At 38.9% G+C, this 17500-nt stretch overlaps 1 protein-coding gene across 7 annotated transcripts in view; it reads left to right on the top strand.

Moving 5' to 3' along the window:
* ubr5 (ubiquitin protein ligase E3 component n-recognin 5) overlaps nucleotides 1-17500 on the top strand; it is a 46815-nt gene that overhangs the window by 21812 nt on the left and 7503 nt on the right. For 5 of the 7 annotated variants that reach the window (XM_043261922.1, XM_043261919.1, XM_043261921.1 and 2 more), the window contains 26 exons: nucleotides 1-136; nucleotides 211-302; nucleotides 1390-1536; nucleotides 1635-1753; nucleotides 2638-2764; nucleotides 2854-2983; nucleotides 3121-3281; nucleotides 5543-5782; nucleotides 6421-6544; nucleotides 6638-6749; nucleotides 7524-7655; nucleotides 8946-9203; nucleotides 9846-10114; nucleotides 10272-10483; nucleotides 11343-11576; nucleotides 12035-12108; nucleotides 12214-12386; nucleotides 12491-12604; nucleotides 13327-13544; nucleotides 13624-13744; nucleotides 14681-15026; nucleotides 15150-15237; nucleotides 16061-16205; nucleotides 16280-16410; nucleotides 17267-17327; nucleotides 17477-17500. The exon at nucleotides 1-136 is cut by the window's left edge and continues 19 nt beyond it; the exon at nucleotides 17477-17500 is cut by the window's right edge and continues 155 nt beyond it. In XM_043261922.1, coding sequence (XP_043117857.1) covers nucleotides 1-136; nucleotides 211-302; nucleotides 1390-1536; nucleotides 1635-1753; nucleotides 2638-2764; nucleotides 2854-2983; nucleotides 3121-3281; nucleotides 5543-5782; nucleotides 6421-6544; nucleotides 6638-6749; nucleotides 7524-7655; nucleotides 8946-9203; nucleotides 9846-10114; nucleotides 10272-10483; nucleotides 11343-11576; nucleotides 12035-12108; nucleotides 12214-12386; nucleotides 12491-12604; nucleotides 13327-13544; nucleotides 13624-13744; nucleotides 14681-15026; nucleotides 15150-15237; nucleotides 16061-16205; nucleotides 16280-16410; nucleotides 17267-17327; nucleotides 17477-17500 — 3988 coding nt within the window. The remainder of the gene's footprint in view (nucleotides 137-210; nucleotides 303-1389; nucleotides 1537-1634; nucleotides 1754-2637; nucleotides 2765-2853; nucleotides 2984-3120; nucleotides 3282-5542; nucleotides 5783-6420; nucleotides 6545-6637; nucleotides 6750-7523; nucleotides 7656-8945; nucleotides 9204-9845; nucleotides 10115-10271; nucleotides 10484-11342; nucleotides 11577-12034; nucleotides 12109-12213; nucleotides 12387-12490; nucleotides 12605-13326; nucleotides 13545-13623; nucleotides 13745-14680; nucleotides 15027-15149; nucleotides 15238-16060; nucleotides 16206-16279; nucleotides 16411-17266; nucleotides 17328-17476) is intronic. The other 2 variants (XM_043261920.1, XM_043261917.1) reach the window with 2 other exon arrangements.

Raw genomic sequence — 17500 nt, 5'->3', positions numbered from 1 at the left:
GAAAGAGGATGCAGCGTCTGTGTTCATGGAGATGATCTGTCCTTCAGGAACTAATCCGGACGACTCTCCCCTCTACGTTCTGTGCTGTAACGATACCTGCAGCTTCACCTGGACCGGAGCTGAACACATCAACCAGGTGCGATGTCTATTCTGGAGATAAAAGGTTTTGTAGGATGGTGGCTGTGTGATTAACTTATTGTCTGTTTGCAGGACATCTTTGAGTGCAGAACATGCGGCCTGCTGGAGTCTCTGTGCTGCTGCACCGAATGCGCCAGGGTTTGTCACAAAGGTCACGACTGCAAGTGAGTGCTATGAAATTGTAGTTTGATACCCAATATTCTGCGTCACCACATGTATTACAAATACTGAAAGTAGTAACTTAAATCAGTTTTAGATTCGTTTTTCATTAAAAATTAAGTAACGTAAACTATAAATTATATGCTCTAAATATATAAACAATTAGTGTAGTTATAAAAGCTAATTATATATTTTAATAAACGTGTAGTAGAATAAATACAGAATAACACTGATTTGTTAAAGCAAAATTAGCGAAAACTATTTAGTAGAGACAATTACTGCCCCGCTGTACACTGCATGCATTTTCATACTTGTATTGATTTATATTGTTGACACTGAACTTACCGAAGTCTTATAAGTTGCTGGCAATTAAGTTCTTCAAAACAATTACTTGCGAGTTTATATTTGGTCTATAACAGTCCCTAGAAGGCAGCAAGGTAGATCACCGATGGCTCGCTTTCACTGAGCAGTTCAGTGCACGCGTTTCCAAAATGGCAAAGGGTACCAAAAGGGTGGGGCTAAACTCACTGCAGAACCTTGATTGGTTGACTAGAATGATCACACTTCCGTGATAGGACTTCAGTCCACTCTGCTGTTTGAGTTTATTTACATTGGCTTATTCACATCGGAGTGTGCAAACACACAAAATAAGTGTGTTTTATAATGGTATATTCTCACACAGCCAATAGTTGTTTCTCAGTATGCGTTCGTTTGTTTTTGTGGACTTGTGAAAGGTCATTGCCCCAAAACCCGCACATTTTTTTAAGCTTTTCATGTGATAATGTAGTCGTTTAAAGATCAAACCTGTGTTTTATTTGTGAAGAGAGCTCCTGTTTGACATTTAGATTTTTGTAGTTTTTCTTAAGCCCAAGTCATATTGAACTTGACCGTGGTACAGCGCTGACTTCGTTTGCCCTTCTCTTTTGTTTCCTCTTAAGCTTCTTGTACATTTTATAGAGGCTATTAAAACAGACAGTTGTGCTTATTGTCACGCTTTATCGTTGATCGCTATGTTCCTTTATACACCGTATCAAATCTTACCGTACTGGCCCATACCACTCATAACCGTTCTCTCTCTTGTTTCATCTCCAGACTGAAGCGGACGTCTCCCACCGCGTACTGTGACTGCTGGGAGAAGTGTAAATGCAAGACCCTCATCGCGGGCCAGAAAGCAGCTCGTCTAGATCTGCTCTACAGGCTGCTGACCACCACTAATTTAGTTACCACTCCTAACAGCAGGTGCGGCCGCCTTTAAGTCCTGCCCTAACTTTGCTGGTAAACCGTGTCACGGTGCCGTCGGGACAATGCCGTGAGCTCCGTTTGTTTGTGTCCGGCAGGGGAGAGCACATCTTGCTGTTTCTGGTGCAGACCGTTGCGAGGCAGAGCGTGGAGCATTGCCAGTACCGACCGCCTCGCATTCGAGAGGACAGGAACCGGAAGGCCGCCAGCGCTGAAGGTGCGTGTCTTTCAGTAGGGCCTGATTCGCAAAAATCGAAGGCGTTTTGCGATTCGCTTAAAGTGCAGTTCTGTTATTTGAAGTGAGTTTCCCCAAGTTATTTAACATCTTCAGAGTGCGTGTTCTTGATCGTAAAATATGCAGTGTTACGTTAATCTATTAATTTTACCCTCGTGGATTTGAAACGAGTTGAAGGTAATCCTGAATGTATGAGGTTAAGAAGATTCTTAATCTAGCAATCTAACAATGTCTGAAGAGAACCCTTATTATTATTATTATGCTGTAGGGTGGTGGTTTTCAGACCTGCCCTGAGTATTTTGTGTCTTTTTAGTAGAAACTGCAAGACCTAATATATAGGTATATCTTATGGGAGACATGCTAAATGTGCAGGGCAGGGGTGCGTCTAGGACGGCTTTGTAAAACACTGCTGTAGGGGAAGAGAAAATGGTGTGTTGTTAGCATATAGATGAAGAGACGACGTATTTAAAAAAACAAAATGGATGCCAAGGGGAGCAAATACATTGAAAACAACACAGGGCTAAGGATTGAACTTTGCAAAACACCTCAAATGACAGAAGAAGAGTAATGCTCTAGTCGAACGGCAAAACGCCTAGTTAATAAGTGAAACCACTGTAAAAGACGATAAGGGCCATCTTTCATGAGAAATGTCATTTAAGACTCTTAACCGAGTCTATTCATTGCTATGTAAAGATTTAAACCTGTTGGAAATTATTAATAGAGTTATCCGTCAAGAATGAATTTATTTGATCCATTACGACTTAACATGTTCATGGTTTTAATTGATTGCGTGTTCGATTAGTGAATTTCTAGAGAACATCTTTTTTTCGTTTTGCGTTCGTTAATGCGCGTCGCGTTTCTCTCAGACTCGGATATGCCGGATCATGACCTGGAGCCTCCTCGCTTCGCGCAGCTGGCTCTCGAGCGCGTGTTGCAGGACTGGAACGCTCTGAAATCCATGATAATGTTCGGCTCTCAGGAAAACAAAGACCCGTGAGTAGAACATTTGAACGCTGGCGTATTTCTTTGCACATCTTCAGCTTTCGAGACGCTCCTTGCTGACTTGTGTCGTATTGTTTCAGACTAAGTGCCAGCAGCAGAATCGCTCACCTTTTGCCAGAGGAGCAGATGTACCTGAACCAGCAGAGCGGCACCATCAGGCTGGATTGTTTCACACATTGCCTCATTGTCAAGTGTGCGCCAGACATCACTGTGAGTCCGAGAAACTGCTTCTGCTTCCATTTAATATTTCACCGTTTAATTTTTGTGATAAGTTGGTCATTCTGTTCACATCTACATGGTTTTATCTGTTTTGCTAACGGTCTCGCCTTGCTCTTGTCGTTCTCCAGTTTATTGACACGCTGTTGGGGACCCTGGTGAAGGAGCTGCAGAATAAATACACTCCTGGGCGAAGAGAGGAGGCCATCAACGTCACGCGCAGGTTCCTGCGCTCCGTGGCCCGGGTTTTTGTCATCCTCAGTGTGGAGATGGCGTCCTCCAAGAAGAAAAAGTACGTGCAGCCATGCTTACGAGAACAGAAAAGGACTTTGTCAAATGTTTAAAAGCAAAATGTACAATGTGAGGCTCCAGGTTATTTATTTTTATTTTTGCTTGCGTTCTTTTTCTAAAGAAATACGAACGTGTATTGTAATGAAAGCCAAAATATTAAATGCTGTAGAGTACTGATACTCGTGTAGAAAAACCCTTTCCCCAGAAAGGATGGCTTGGCCGTTAGTACTTTAAATGCACGGTCTGTTTCATTCATACGGGAAGCACAGAAAAAGCCAGATATCCAGAGAAGTGGCTATACTGTCACCGCAATCTGAATAAACGGAAGATATAACGTTTTGAATGATGACGCGAAGACGATAAACCCTTGACTATCGTTAGCCTATGGAACATATTTCCTGCCTCCATTCTTTGACGATAATCAGATCAGATCCTAAAAGGAAGCGTTTGACCGGTGTTGTGGAGTAAAAAGGTTGAAATGATCTCTTTTGTTGGACAGCGGGTTTCAAAATGTAATCGCAAGGTGAGTCTGGGCTCATAAGAGCCATTTTCTGTATTGACTAAAACATGTAGGCTTTGGTGTATGACATCGGTTCCTTACGTTTTCAAAAGGTTCTCGAGTTACTTTGGATCAAAGCAATACAGAAATATACAGAAGGACTTATTTGGGGAAAAAATGGCACGTATGGTCACCCTTAATCGAATCACGCTTATCTTAGCTAGCTATGCTATCTGTGAAAACATGCAGACTAACTAATATTCGTTGGGTTTTGTCGTTCTGATTCAGTTCGGTACATAGCGGTCACTTACGGTGCCCGACCCTATCGTGAATAAATATTGACTGAATCCACTGTTTTCTACTCGGCTGGTCACAATGGCAGAAAGATGGCTGCGTCATGTTATTTTTACACAGAGATTGGTAGGTCATTGTGATGCTGCCATCTTTCTCAAGTCAGTTTTACCCCCTTAGTATTTACCTTTTGACCCCCGCCTCTCAGTTAATATTCATCCACGAAATGTAATATTGTCTATCATCATTATACGTCTTTATCTGTCTTCAGAGAAAATATCTTCGAAATCTTCGAAAAAATAAATCAAAAAATTTGAACCGGGGGAAATTTAAAAAATTTTGACATGGAATGAACATTCAAGACATTATTAAGGTGTTTTTTTTTTTTTTTTTTTTTTAAATGGTAAACTTCTATTTCAGTTCGTTTATATGGAATATGTGCTGACTTTTTTCTTAATGGAAGAATAATAATCACGTCGCTCATGCTCTCTCCTCTGTCTCTCTCTCTGTCTGTCTCTCTCTCTCTGTCTCTGTCTCTCTGTCTCTCTCTCTCTCTCTGTCTCTCTGTCTCTCTGTCTCTCTCTCTCTCTGTCTCTGTCTCTGTCTCTCTCTCTGTCTCTGTCTCTCTCTCTCTCTCTCTCTCTCTCTCTCTCTCTCTCTCTCTCTGTCTCTCTCTCTCTCTCTCTCTCTCTCTCTGTCTCTCTCTGTCTCTCTGTCTCTCTCTCTGTCTCTGTCTCTCTCTCTCTCTCTCTCTCTCTCTCTCTCTCTCTCTCTCTCTCTCTCTCTCTCTCTCTCTCTCTCTCTCTCTCTCTCTCTCTGTCTCTCTCTCTCTCTCTCTCTCTCTCTGTCTCTCTCTCTCTCTCTGTCTCTCTCTCTCTCTCTCTCTCTCTCTCTCTCTCTCTCTCTCTCTCTCTCTCTCTCTCTGTCTCTCTCTCTGTCTCTCTCTCTCTCTCTCTCTCTGTCTCTCTCTCTCTCTCTCTCTCTCTCTCTCTCTCTCTCTCTCTCTCTCTCTCTCTCTCTCTCTCTCTCTCTCTCTCTCTCTCTCTCTCTCTCTCTCTCTCTCTCTCTCTCTCTCTCTCTCTCTCTCTGTCTCTCTCTCTCTCTCTCTCTCTCTCTCTCTCTCTCTCTCTCTCTCTCTCTCTCTCTCTCTCTCTCTCTCTCTCTCTCTCTCTCTCTCTCTCTCTCTCTCTCTCTCTGTCTCTCTCTCTCTGTCTCTCTGTCTCTCTCTCTCTCTCTCTCTCTCTCTCTCTCTCTCTGTCTCTCTCTGTCTCTGTCTCTCTCTCTCTCTCTCTCTCTCTCTCTCTCTCTCTCTCTCTGTCTCTCTCTCTCTCTCTCTCTCTCTCTGTCTCTCTGTCTCTCTCTCTCTCTCTCTCTCTCTCTCTCTCTGTCTCTCTCTCTGTCTCTCTCTCTGTCTCTCTCTCTCTCTCTGTCTCTCTCTCTGTCTCTTTCTCTTTCTCTCGTTTTTCCTCTAGTAACTTCATCCCGCAGCCCATCGGGAAGTGCAGGCGTGTTTTTCAGGCTCTGTTGCCGTACGCAGTAGAAGAGCTCTGCAACGTGGCCGAGTCCCTGATCGTGCCGGTGCGGATGGGCATCGCTCGCCCCACAGCGCCCTTCACCCTGGCCAGTACCAGCATCGACGCCGTTCAGGGCAGCGAGGAGCTCTTCTCTGTGGAGCCCCTGCCGCCGCGACCCTCCCCGGATCAGTCCAGCAGGTGAGCGACGCTTCGTTCGACCCAAAACTCGCCTCTAGGTTTCCTGCGACTTTCTGAATCCAAGCCTACCATGTAGATTATTCGGTTTCGTCTGGTGCAGTCGCAAAGTTTGATTTCAAAGCTTTTTCTAATATACAGAAATTGAGTGTCAAAAGATTAAAATACTAAACTAAAATATTATTAAAATTATTGCGTTTGCACAATTGCAGAAATTTCAAAAGCAGAATTTTTTTTATTTTTTTTTTAACCAGTGATTTTTATTTTTATTTCTTGTTCTTGATTAGATAACTTTTAAAGAAAGTTCTTCATCCCTGTATCTTCATTAAATTGCATTATTATATAAATATATTTATATATTACAAAGAAAATATCGTTTTGCGTAACTAGAAAAATGTAAAGTAATTTATACATTTATTTACATGAGGTTTCAGAAATCACAAGTGTAGGTCTTTCTTCACTTTCAGGGGGTGAATTGAAATAAATGTTTATTATTTATGCTAATTCATGCTAAAAATCATCATATTGCCACCATATAAGTTTGTGAGGACACAGGCTTCAGAACCAGTGTTGTCATGTAGTGCTCTCATCGATCTTTAAGTTATTAACTTTGGTGTTGTCTGCTGTCTTGTGCTTCTCAGCTCCAGTCAGTCGGCCTCTTCTTACATTATCAGGAACCCTCAGCCCCGCCGCAGCAGCCAGTCCCAGACGGCCCGCGGCCGCGACGAGGAGCAGGATGATATTGTTTCTGCAGACGTAGAAGAGGTGCGACGCAATATCGTTCCATTACTTGCTTTAAAGTTGAGTGCTTTGCCCGATGCTCTTTTTCTAATGCTCCCTGGATGTTCGCCTGTTCAGGTGGAGGTTGTGGAGGGCGTTGCAGGCGAGGAGGATCACCATGACGACCAGGAGGAGCAGGGCGAGGAGAACGCGGAGGCCGAAGGGCAGCACGATGAACACGACGAAGATGGTAAACATGCATCGTTACGCTTAACGGGACACAGAAATAAGTTGCATCTCATGAGGTTATATACATTCTTAGAAGACGGGCCAGTATGGCTGAGTGATGAGAAATATGTATCCTGAAAAATTAAAGGTCTTAAATTTGTCATAATTTACTCAGCCCCAAGTGTTTTCATTTTTAGGGGACTAGCCCTTTGAGAACGAACCACCAAAATAAAAGTTAGAGAAATTGTGATTTGATAATATGACCTTTTTACAAGTTAAACATAGCCTTCATCACTTCAAAAATAAGAAGGAATATGCAGCCAGGATGTTTTTGTCCTTGATTAAATTTGTGATGTACAAGTTCTGTTGTACGGCAGCTTATTTCTCCGAAAATATATAAAATTGTTTATTTTAATTTGAATGCATTTTAAAAGAGCAATTAATTTGTTGCATTTTTATTAAATGCATTTAATTTGAACATAAATACATTTAAATAAATAAATTTGTGCTAAATAGTAAAACACGCAATCCAGAATGTTGTTTGTGGGGAAACAAATGTTACGTTGGGCACCTAAATTAAAAAGGAAGTGTACTCCTGTGGAGTTATGTTTACATATTTTTGCCCATATTGTCCAGCCCTACATGCCAGCGCACTTCCTGCTGCACTATTCAGACTTTTAATATCACAAGACACAAAAGAAAAATGTGTTATGAACACGTGTTTGACTAGAAGCCTACAATTTCTTCTATAAATGAGACTGAGGTCACAAATAATTGCTAATCATTTTTCTTACAGGGAGCGACATGGAGCTGGATTTATTGGCTGCCGCTGAGACCGAGAGCGACAGCGAGAGTAACCATAGCAACCAAGACAATGCCAGCGGCCGCAGGAGCGTTGTGACCGCCGCCACCGCTGGATCTGAAGCAGGTGCTTCACTTTAGCAAAATTGCAGCAATTATTGTAATCGTGGTGCTCTCTTATTTTGTTTTGCTCTCCACGTAACCTGCTGAGCGTACAGGAAGCTATAATGGCTTCAGATAAGAACTATAAACTCATTTTGTTTTGAATATGTCCACACGGCACTTGTAGAATTGTATTCAGTGGGTCAGTCATTTTCGTTTTCTGTCAAATCGGGTGCCTTTCATTTCTGCAAATAGTAGATAAACAGACCACCTAGTCTATACTAGTCTTGACAAAAGCACAAAAGCAGTCATAAGTAACGGGTATATTCACAGCCAATAGTCAGCTATACATTGTATGGGGTCAGAATTACTAATATAATAATAATAATAATAATAATAATAATAATAATAATAATAATAATATTATTATTATTATTATTATTATTATTATTATTATTTTTTTAAACCATTAGGTTAAGATCATGTTTCATTAAGATATTTTGTATTCTGTAAATATTTTAAAACATAATTTTTGAATAGTAATATGCATTGCTTAGATCTCTCTCTCTCTCTCTCTCTCTCTCTCTCTCTCTCTCTCTCTCTCTCTCTCTCTCTCTCTCTCTCTCTCTCTCTCTCTCTCTCTCTCTCTCTCTCTCTCTATATATATATCTCTCTCTCTCTCTCTCTCTCTCTCTCTATATATATATATATATATATATATATATATATATATATATATATATATATATATATATATATATATATATATATATATATTTTTTTTTTTTTTTTTTTTTTTTTCACCCTCAGATTCTACATTTTCAGACAGTTTTATCTTGGCTAAATATTGTCCTATTCTAGTAAATCATACATCAATGGAAAGCCCGTTAGTAATTCATAAAATGTATCCTTATTATGGCTGGTTTTGCAGTACAAGGTCAGAAATCTGGATTGATTTTACTTTTTGATTCATTCTTAAAATTTGACTTCTTTTTTTTTTTTTTAATTAACATTTAATTAAAGGTAAATGTAAAGATAAGTTATCCAAAAAGCCATTTTGTTGGCCAATTTTTTGCCTGATGCTGTAGGAAGAAAAAAAAAAAATCATTTTAACAATGAAGAACAAAGAGGGACAAAAATCTCCCACTCGCAGTAGGGCAAACAAACTGGTATCCCCTCCCAAAACTCACACCATTGGTTAAGCACACGTTACTCAAACTGTGTCGATTCGTTTTGATGCCACTTTAAAACAAAGTGTTTGATATTTGTGATGCCGACTGTTTCATAACCTTCCCCTCTATTTTCCCCTCTGTAGGTGCCAGCAGCGTTCCTGCTTTCTTCTCCGAGGACGACTCCCAGTCGAACGACTCCAGTGACTCGGACAGCAGCAGCAGTCAGAGTGACGACGTGGATCAGGAGACGTTTTTGTTGGACGAGCCTTTAGAGAGAACCACAGGCTCGGCGCACGCTAACAGTGCCGCCCAGGCGCCGCGGTCCATGCAGTGGGCTGTTCGCACGACACCCAGCCAGCGCTCGGCCGGCGGCGCCCCGTCCAGCTCCTCCACTCCCGCTGGTCAGTATCTCCTGAGAAAGTGTATCGCTATGAGCTGGGTTTTCGTCCAAAGATGAGAATAAAGCGTCCATCCCTCGAGTGAAAGAACATGTATGATATACTGGCAACTACTTATCTCTAAGAAACCTGTGCAAAGCCACTGAATATAATCATTTTCATATATAACAAGCCATAATGCCATAAATGCATCGGATCCCTGGTGTTTCTGAAGGCATTTTAGAATGATAACAGCATAGATGAAAAAGTTTTTCTACCTTCACCCCAAGGTAGCTGTTAAAAGTGGGATGCTTTTGAGTCAGTGAGAAAACATAGTGGATGTAATGACGGTAAATTGTTAAATTTGATCGAATTTTTTTTTTTTTTTTTTTAGTTAGGCTACTCCACAACAATGCCTTCCTGAAGCACTCTAAATAGTCCTAATATTATAGCAAAACACAATTTATTTGTTATTTATTATATAAATTGTGTATTTTTTTAACACAAAAAATGATGGACTGCAGCTTTAAATAAATATGCATCAATTCGTGTTACGTGAATATTGCCATCTTCGAAACTCAACGCACGATAATTAACAGCATGTTTCAGTCGATAAACCGATCTTGCATTCGTCATCGATGGCGCTAATTGTGACGTGTTCTCCAGCGAGCTCCACGGGCCTCATCTACATCGATCCGTCAAACCTGCGCCGCAGCAGCGCCATCAGCACGAGCGCAGCGGCCGCCGCAGCCGCCCTGGAGGCCAGCAACTCCAGCAGCTACCTGACGTCCGCCAGCAGCCTGGCTCGAGCCTACAGCATCGTCATCCGCCAGATCTCAGACCTCATGAGCCTCATCCCCAAATACAACCACCTGGTCTACTCGCAGTACCCTGCCGCCGTCAAGCTCACCTATCAGGACGCCGTCAACCTGCAGGTGAGCGGGACAGAGTTCGTCTGAACACTCGTTTCTGATTGGTTGATTCTGATTGTTTAATGCACAGTTAATGATCGCCGCTCTGTGGCTTTTCCCGTGCTCTGCTGCCGTGCCTACGATGGAAAATGGTTGGTTAACGCCACCTCTGGTTTTGCAGAACTTCGTGGAGGACAAGTTGATCCCCACCTGGAACTGGATGGTGTCCATCATGGATTCCACTGAAGCGCAGCTGCGTTACGGCTCGGCTCTGTCTTCAGCCGGGGATCCCGGTCACCCGAGCCACCCGCTGCACGCTTCGCAGCACGCCGGCCGCCGGGAGCGCATGACGCCGCGAGAGGAGGCCAGTCTCCGCACCCTCGAAGGGCGAAGGTGAGACGCTCGGGCAGTTCAACTCACCCCTCCGTTTCCTCGTTTCTCTGTCACTTCACACGCAGCTGTGTGGCTCGGAAAATAATGCACACTCTTAAGAAAAAATGGCTAAAATGCCCATAAAAGATAAGTCACTTTAAACTAATAAAAAAAAAAAAGAAAGAAGAAATTTATCAGAATATGAAAAAACTTTAGGAGTCAGCTGTCTATGGTAGTCCTCAATGCAATAATAACATGCTCAACAAAATATTAATGATTGCTATTGATAAAATGCAAGAAAATATAGATATTATTATTATTATTGTGTCTGTATCGCACACCTTTGGTATAAATGCAAACATGCATATATTTAAAAAAAATATGGTGTTTTTAATTTATAAGAATAAAAGTGTAATATACACTGTGTGTGTGTGTATATGTATGTATATATATATATATGTATATATATATATATATGTATGTGTGTGTGTGTGTGTATATATATATATATATATATGTGTGTATATATATATGTGTGTGTATATATATATGTGTGTGTGTGTGTGTGTATATATAATGTGTATATAATTTATTTATTTTTTTATTTAATAAATACACATTAACACAAACTTTTTTATTTTAGTTGCGATTAACTGCAATTAATCATTTGACAGCACTAAGTAGAATAAAATCTTGTTCACCACACAGCTTATTAAAGGCTTTTAAACAAAAACCCATTTTAAAAAACAAACAATGACTTCAGGATGATTTGACGGGAAGTGCTCAGAAGCCTAACTAGTTTACACGTTTAGATCATCAAAAACCCGTTATTCCTGCAGCACTCTGCTGTCATAAAATAACTGAACTCTCTGTGTTCAAGGCGCGCCGCGACGCTTTTGACGGCTCGTCAGGGGATGATGTCGGCTCGAGGAGACTTCCTGAACTATGCTCTGTCTCTGATGCGTTCTCATAATGACGAGCATTCGGACGTTCTGCCTGTGCTGGACGTGTGTTCGCTCAAACACGTGGCTTACGTCTTCCAGGCCCTCATCTACTGGATTAAAGCCATGAATCTGCAGACCACGCTCGACACCACTCAGATTGACCGGAAGAGGTGAGCTTTTAGGATTTTAGTAGTTACGTTCAGCGTGGAAAGATTTTTAGCTTTTTTTAATTGATATTTGACAGCTGTATTTTAATATTTCAATTTAATATTTAACTGTTTTAAATTCACTTATTTTAAGAATTTGTTGGTTTTATTTATTTAGTGCTTTTGACGTTTTTAATAAAAATTTTGCTTTGATCTTATTTCAGTTTTAGGAATTTTACTGTACAATAGTTTTAATATTTTAATATTTATTCAATTAATAAAAAATTAATAAAAAAGCTTTAGTTAACAGTAGAAAAAAAGATTGCATATTTAAAATGCAATTTAACTATATAGTTTTAATTTGTTTTTGTTTTTAAACTAGTTCTAAAATAATTAAAATTGTAATGGAAACCCATAATATTATAATAAAAACCGGTTTATCTCTATGAGATTTCTAAATGCTTTTTTTCGTCCTATCTCAGGAATCGTGAGCTGCTGGAGCTCGGCCTGGACAATGAGGACTCTGAGCACGAGAACGACGAGGACACCAATCAGAGTAAGTATTAGTATTTTTCATTTTAGTTGCACGCTGCGTCGCAAGCCGAAGTGAACGGCTCAGGAGGCGTCCAGTCAAACCTCTCCGTTACTCTGGACTCCACAGGCTCCACCCTGCAGGACAAGGACGAGGAGTCGGTCCCTGCTGAGACCGGACAGCACCATCCGTTTTTCCGCCGCTCGGACTCCATGACCTTCCTGGGGTGCATCCCTCCCAACCCGTTCGAAGTGCCCCTCGCCGAAGCCATTCCTCTGGCTGACCAGCCGCATCTCCTGCAGGTCAGAGATGCCCTTTACCTTCGGCCTCGGTGTCCTCCGTTAGATGTAGTTTTTCCAGCCGGTTGATTATCTTTAACACTGCTTTTTTTCCTTTCACCTCTCAGCCTAATGCCAGAAAAGAGGACTTGTTTGGACGACCAAGTCAGGGTCTATATTCATCTTCATACATGGCCAGTAAAGGCCTGACGGATCTGACTGTGGACATGAATTGCTTGCAGGTTGACATGGCTCACGTACTTTTGCTTACGATACTGATATTTGGTTCCTTTTTTTATTTTTTAAAAGTGGTTTAAAGTGTTAAATGTAAGGTTTTTTGACATTTTGTCTGAAATTATCTTAAGTGGCATCTCAAGTTTTTTTTTTTTTTTTTTTTTTTTTGGTCCAACAAATAATCATTTTAAGTTACATTACAAAATGTAATTGTTTACATTTTTAAATAAATATATATATATATGTTTTTTATATAAATATATATATTTTTATAAAATATGCTATATATATATATATAAAAACATGCAATATATAAAAAATAGTTTAAGGTTTACTTTTTGTTTATTTCATTTATTATTTAATTATTACTTTATTCAAAAACATTTTTTTAAAAAAGAATTGATTCCGTTTTCTGGCAAAATATTTCAAGCAACAACAATTACAGTTTTTTTAGATTTAGTCAAATTGAAGAGAAAAAGTAATATTAATATAATTTAAAATTTTATTTTTCGTAAAGCATAAAAAAGGATAATTCTTCATGATATACTCATGTATTTTATGGCTAAATAAAATGTAGTAATAATAATAATAATAATATGTAGTTTTATTTTATACAATTACTTAAATAAATCTTTATATAAGTTCAGTGCTTCTCTGAGCAGTTCTCAACAACAGTGAGCAATAAAGCTATATTTTTACAATATTTTACTACGGGTAATTCTCATCCCAGATTCTACCCACAAAGATGTCGTATTCGGCGAACATGAAGAACGTGATGAGTATGGAGTCTCGGCAGAGGGGTGGCGAGGAGCAGCCGGCAGCGGAGCAGGACATGGATGCGTCCAAACCAGGCCCTTCTCCTCACGATCTGGCGGCCCAGTTAAAGAGCAGCCTGCTCGCAGAGATTGGTTTGACGGAGAGCGACGGCCCGCCGCTTCCCACGTTCATGTAAGTCAGCGCACTCACAGATTCAATAAGACGGCCGCGGACGCCTTCGTTAGTGACACTCCTGGCTCGTTTCCTCCAGCCCACACTGCAGCTTTATGGGGATGGTGATCTCTCACGATATGTTGCTGGGCCGCTGGCGGCTTTCTCTCGAGCTCTTCGGTCGTGTTTTCATGGAGGACGTGGGAGCAGAACCGGGATCTGTAAGTACAGCTCTGCTTTTGCCCTTTCTTTTGAGTGAACGCATTTTCTGCATGTCATTTCCAGTGATAAATAAATGACGAATCGGCCTTGCAAGCTGTTTTCTCTTAAAGTCTGTATTAGGTCCATGCATTTGATCCTAAAGAGACAGCAGCCTATAAACCCCTGCCTCTGTCTGTTAATCTAACAGCTTCATCTGTTTAACTTGCACAACTTAAATTGCAAGCAAACCTAAATAAACAGTTAGTGTTTGTTTTTGATTTATTACTGACTTATTATTATTGACTGACTGTTATATTGTTTCTCCCTGGTAATGAAATCACCTAAAGTAAGCTTATTAATAAATATTTATTTATTTATTTATTTATTTATTTTCCGGTTTGAAAAATTCTGATCCTAGGGCTTTATTTTATTATTATATGTATGTATGTATGTATGTATGTATGTATGTATGTATGTATTATTATTATTATTATTATTATTATTATTATATTGTTATTATTATTATATATATGCAATTATTATTATTATTATTATTATTATTATTATTATATATTATTTATTATTATATATTATTATTATTATAATGATATATTTATTATTTTATAGTTATTATTATTATTATTATTATATATATATGTATTATTATTTATTTATTATTATTATAATATTATTATTATTATTATTATTATTATTAAATTGTGAAACATGTGATTTTGTGTAAACTTGTCTTATACTTGTTCAGTAATAACAGAATGAAAAAATAAATAAAAATGAAGTGACTGAACTAAACTATTTGTCCTATAAATGTTCCATAAAAACAATGAACTGCAGATTTCACTCTGTCACAGAGGATGACCACTCTGTCACAGACGAAACCTGTAGTTTAGTGATCTGTCGCAGCAGTAGTGATGATAATCCTCTTTTGAATGCTTCAGATCCTGACTGAACTGGGCGGCTTCGAGGTGAAGGAGTCCAAGTTCCGGCGTGAGATGGAGAAGCTGAGGAACCTGCAGTCCCGGGATCTGGCCCTGGAGGTGGACCGCGACCGAGAGCAGCTCATCCAGCAGACCATGCGGCAGATCAACGCTCACTTCGGCCGCCGCTGCACCACTACACCCATGGCAGTGCACCGCGTCAAAGTCACTTTCAAGGATGAACCCGGAGAGGGCAGCGGAGTGGCCCGCAGCTTTTACACGGCCATCGCTCAGGCCTTCCTCTCCAACGACAAGCTGCCCAATCTGGACTGTGTTCAGAGCGTTAGCAAGGGAATGCAGGCTAGCAGTAGGTGTCCCTTTTTTTGTTTCCTCCTCGCTATTTCTTTTGAGGTTAAATATGCCTTTCACTTTTATTTATTTTTTGCTAGGATAATTTTTTTGTTCTCATGAAGCTTATGTTTATTCGCAGATCTTATGCAGCGGCTGAGGAACCGAGACCGTGAGCGGGAGAGGAGGAGCGGAGGATTGAGAGCTGCTTCTAGACGAGACCGTGACAGGTGCCTTTACTCAGCTCTCTATCTATCCATCATCTCATATCATATATACAATTTCTGGAGCACACATACTCAATATTTTTGGATTAATAAGTTTTTTTTTTGTTTGTTTTTGTTTAACCATTAAACCATTTAAAATAAAATCATATATTTTCAGACTGTTTAGGAAAGTGTTTTAAAATTTTATGGAGATAAAATGACATTAATGAGAATCTAATTATGTAAATTATATCATTCTTCATGGTATACTCATGTATTTTCTGGCTAAATGTAAGCAATATTAATTTTTTTTTTTTCTTTTGAATAAGTTTTTTTTTTTTTTTTTTTTTTTTTGCTAGAAAACACATTTCTTACATATTTTATGGTTTTTTTGCCCATTAAGTTATTTAATATTTATAAAAAAATTAAAATTAAATATATATTATATATATATATATATATATATATATATATATATATATATATATATATATATATATATATATATATATATATATATATATAAATAAAATTACACAATTTAATGTATTTTATGAACTAAAACTAACAAAAATTACTAATTTATGTTCGTTCTCGGTGCATTAACACACTTCAAGTTAATTTCAGGATTTACTAATCACAAGCTAATTAACTATACGTCTGCATAATTTATTGATATTAGTTCATATTAAGTCCTGTAGTTAACTAATGTACTTTATTGTATAGTGTTATTTTGGGGTGTTCTAGCCCCAAACCTAGCCTTGTTTTTGTCACATCATAGGCTGAAAGCAATTATATTATTATAATTAGTTAATGTGTTGAATTACTTATTTCTTTGTTTTTGCAGGGACTCGAGGAGACAGCTGTCGATCGACACGCGGCCGTTCAGACCTGCATCAGAAGGGAACCCGAGCGATGAACCGGAGCCGCTGCCAGCTCACAGACAAGCGCTCGGAGAGAGACTGTACCCGCGGGTGCATGCCATGCAGCCGGTACGGACGTCAGCGCTCATCACACGCGCCTTTAGCAAGCTGATTCGGTGTGTAACCTGTGCCTTTCTCTGCAGGCTTTTGCCAGTAAAATCACGGGGATGCTGCTGGAGCTGTCTCCCGCTCAGCTGCTGCTGCTCCTGGCCAGTGAGGACTCGCTCAGAGCCCGAGTGGAAGAGGCCATGGAGCTCCTCATCACTCACGGAAGGTGAATCGTGGGATATATGAATATATTTGAGCGTCTGATTTAAAAAGAAAGACGTGCATTTAATTCAGAAATTTAAAAAAATCCATTAAGAATTAGTTTAGGTACTTCCTATGTAATTATGAAATTACATGCATGGGTAAAAGACATCAAAAGAAGTTCACAAAAGTGCTTCTAGAAGTCTGTAGAAGTCTACTTTTAAGGTTTCAAATAATTTTTTCGGAGAATAATATATAAGAATTTGTTCAAAAATATGGCGTGACGCTGAATGACGAAATATTAATTCAACCAAATACACATTTAACATTATGTAATTATAGTAGTAAATCATGTCATCATTAAGATAATTATGATTGGCTGCATAGTTCAATGTTATAAAGTTTATTACATTTATTATAAGTACTATAATTACATAAACTGCATTTAATTATGCATAATTTAATTAAGATTTTTTATTATAGTATTTATATACATTTTAATTATCAAACAGCTCAATTATAATTACATGATCATTAAATGCTATTAAACTATGCTATTATTTATTTATATATATATATATATATATACATACTACTGAATTATAAAAAAAAAAAAATATATATATATTGGTATTGGATATATAGATAGATAGATAGAGATATATATATATATATATATATATATATATATATATATATATATATATATATATATATATATATATATATATATATATATATAAACTTAAATTGATTTAATAAAAGATTAAATGCATGCTTGATATTGCTTAGCATTTGATTTTATTGTGACTTTTGTAAAATAAACCCAGTCTCTGTGTTGATGCTGTGGAGGGTTTAACAAGCTTCTCTCTCTTTCACAGGGAAAATGGAGCTGACAGTATACTGGACCTTGGCCTCCTCGACACTCCTGAAAAAGCACAGGTATGTCGAGTCTAAAACACCAAAAACTCTTCGCCGGTGCTTTGCATCGGGTCAGATTCAGTGTAGAGCTCCCTTCTAATTTCAGGGCTTGTTGAACATTGAAGAATCTTTGTGTTCTGAGTTTAATCGTGACGTCCGTATTCCACCAGCAGGAGAACCGGAAGAGGCACGGT

Source organism: Puntigrus tetrazona, chromosome 16 (assembly GCF_018831695.1).
Source record: "Puntigrus tetrazona isolate hp1 chromosome 16, ASM1883169v1, whole genome shotgun sequence".
Taxonomy (NCBI): Eukaryota; Metazoa; Chordata; class Actinopteri; order Cypriniformes; family Cyprinidae; genus Puntigrus; species Puntigrus tetrazona.
This window is presented reverse-complemented; position numbering and strand designations above follow the sequence as displayed.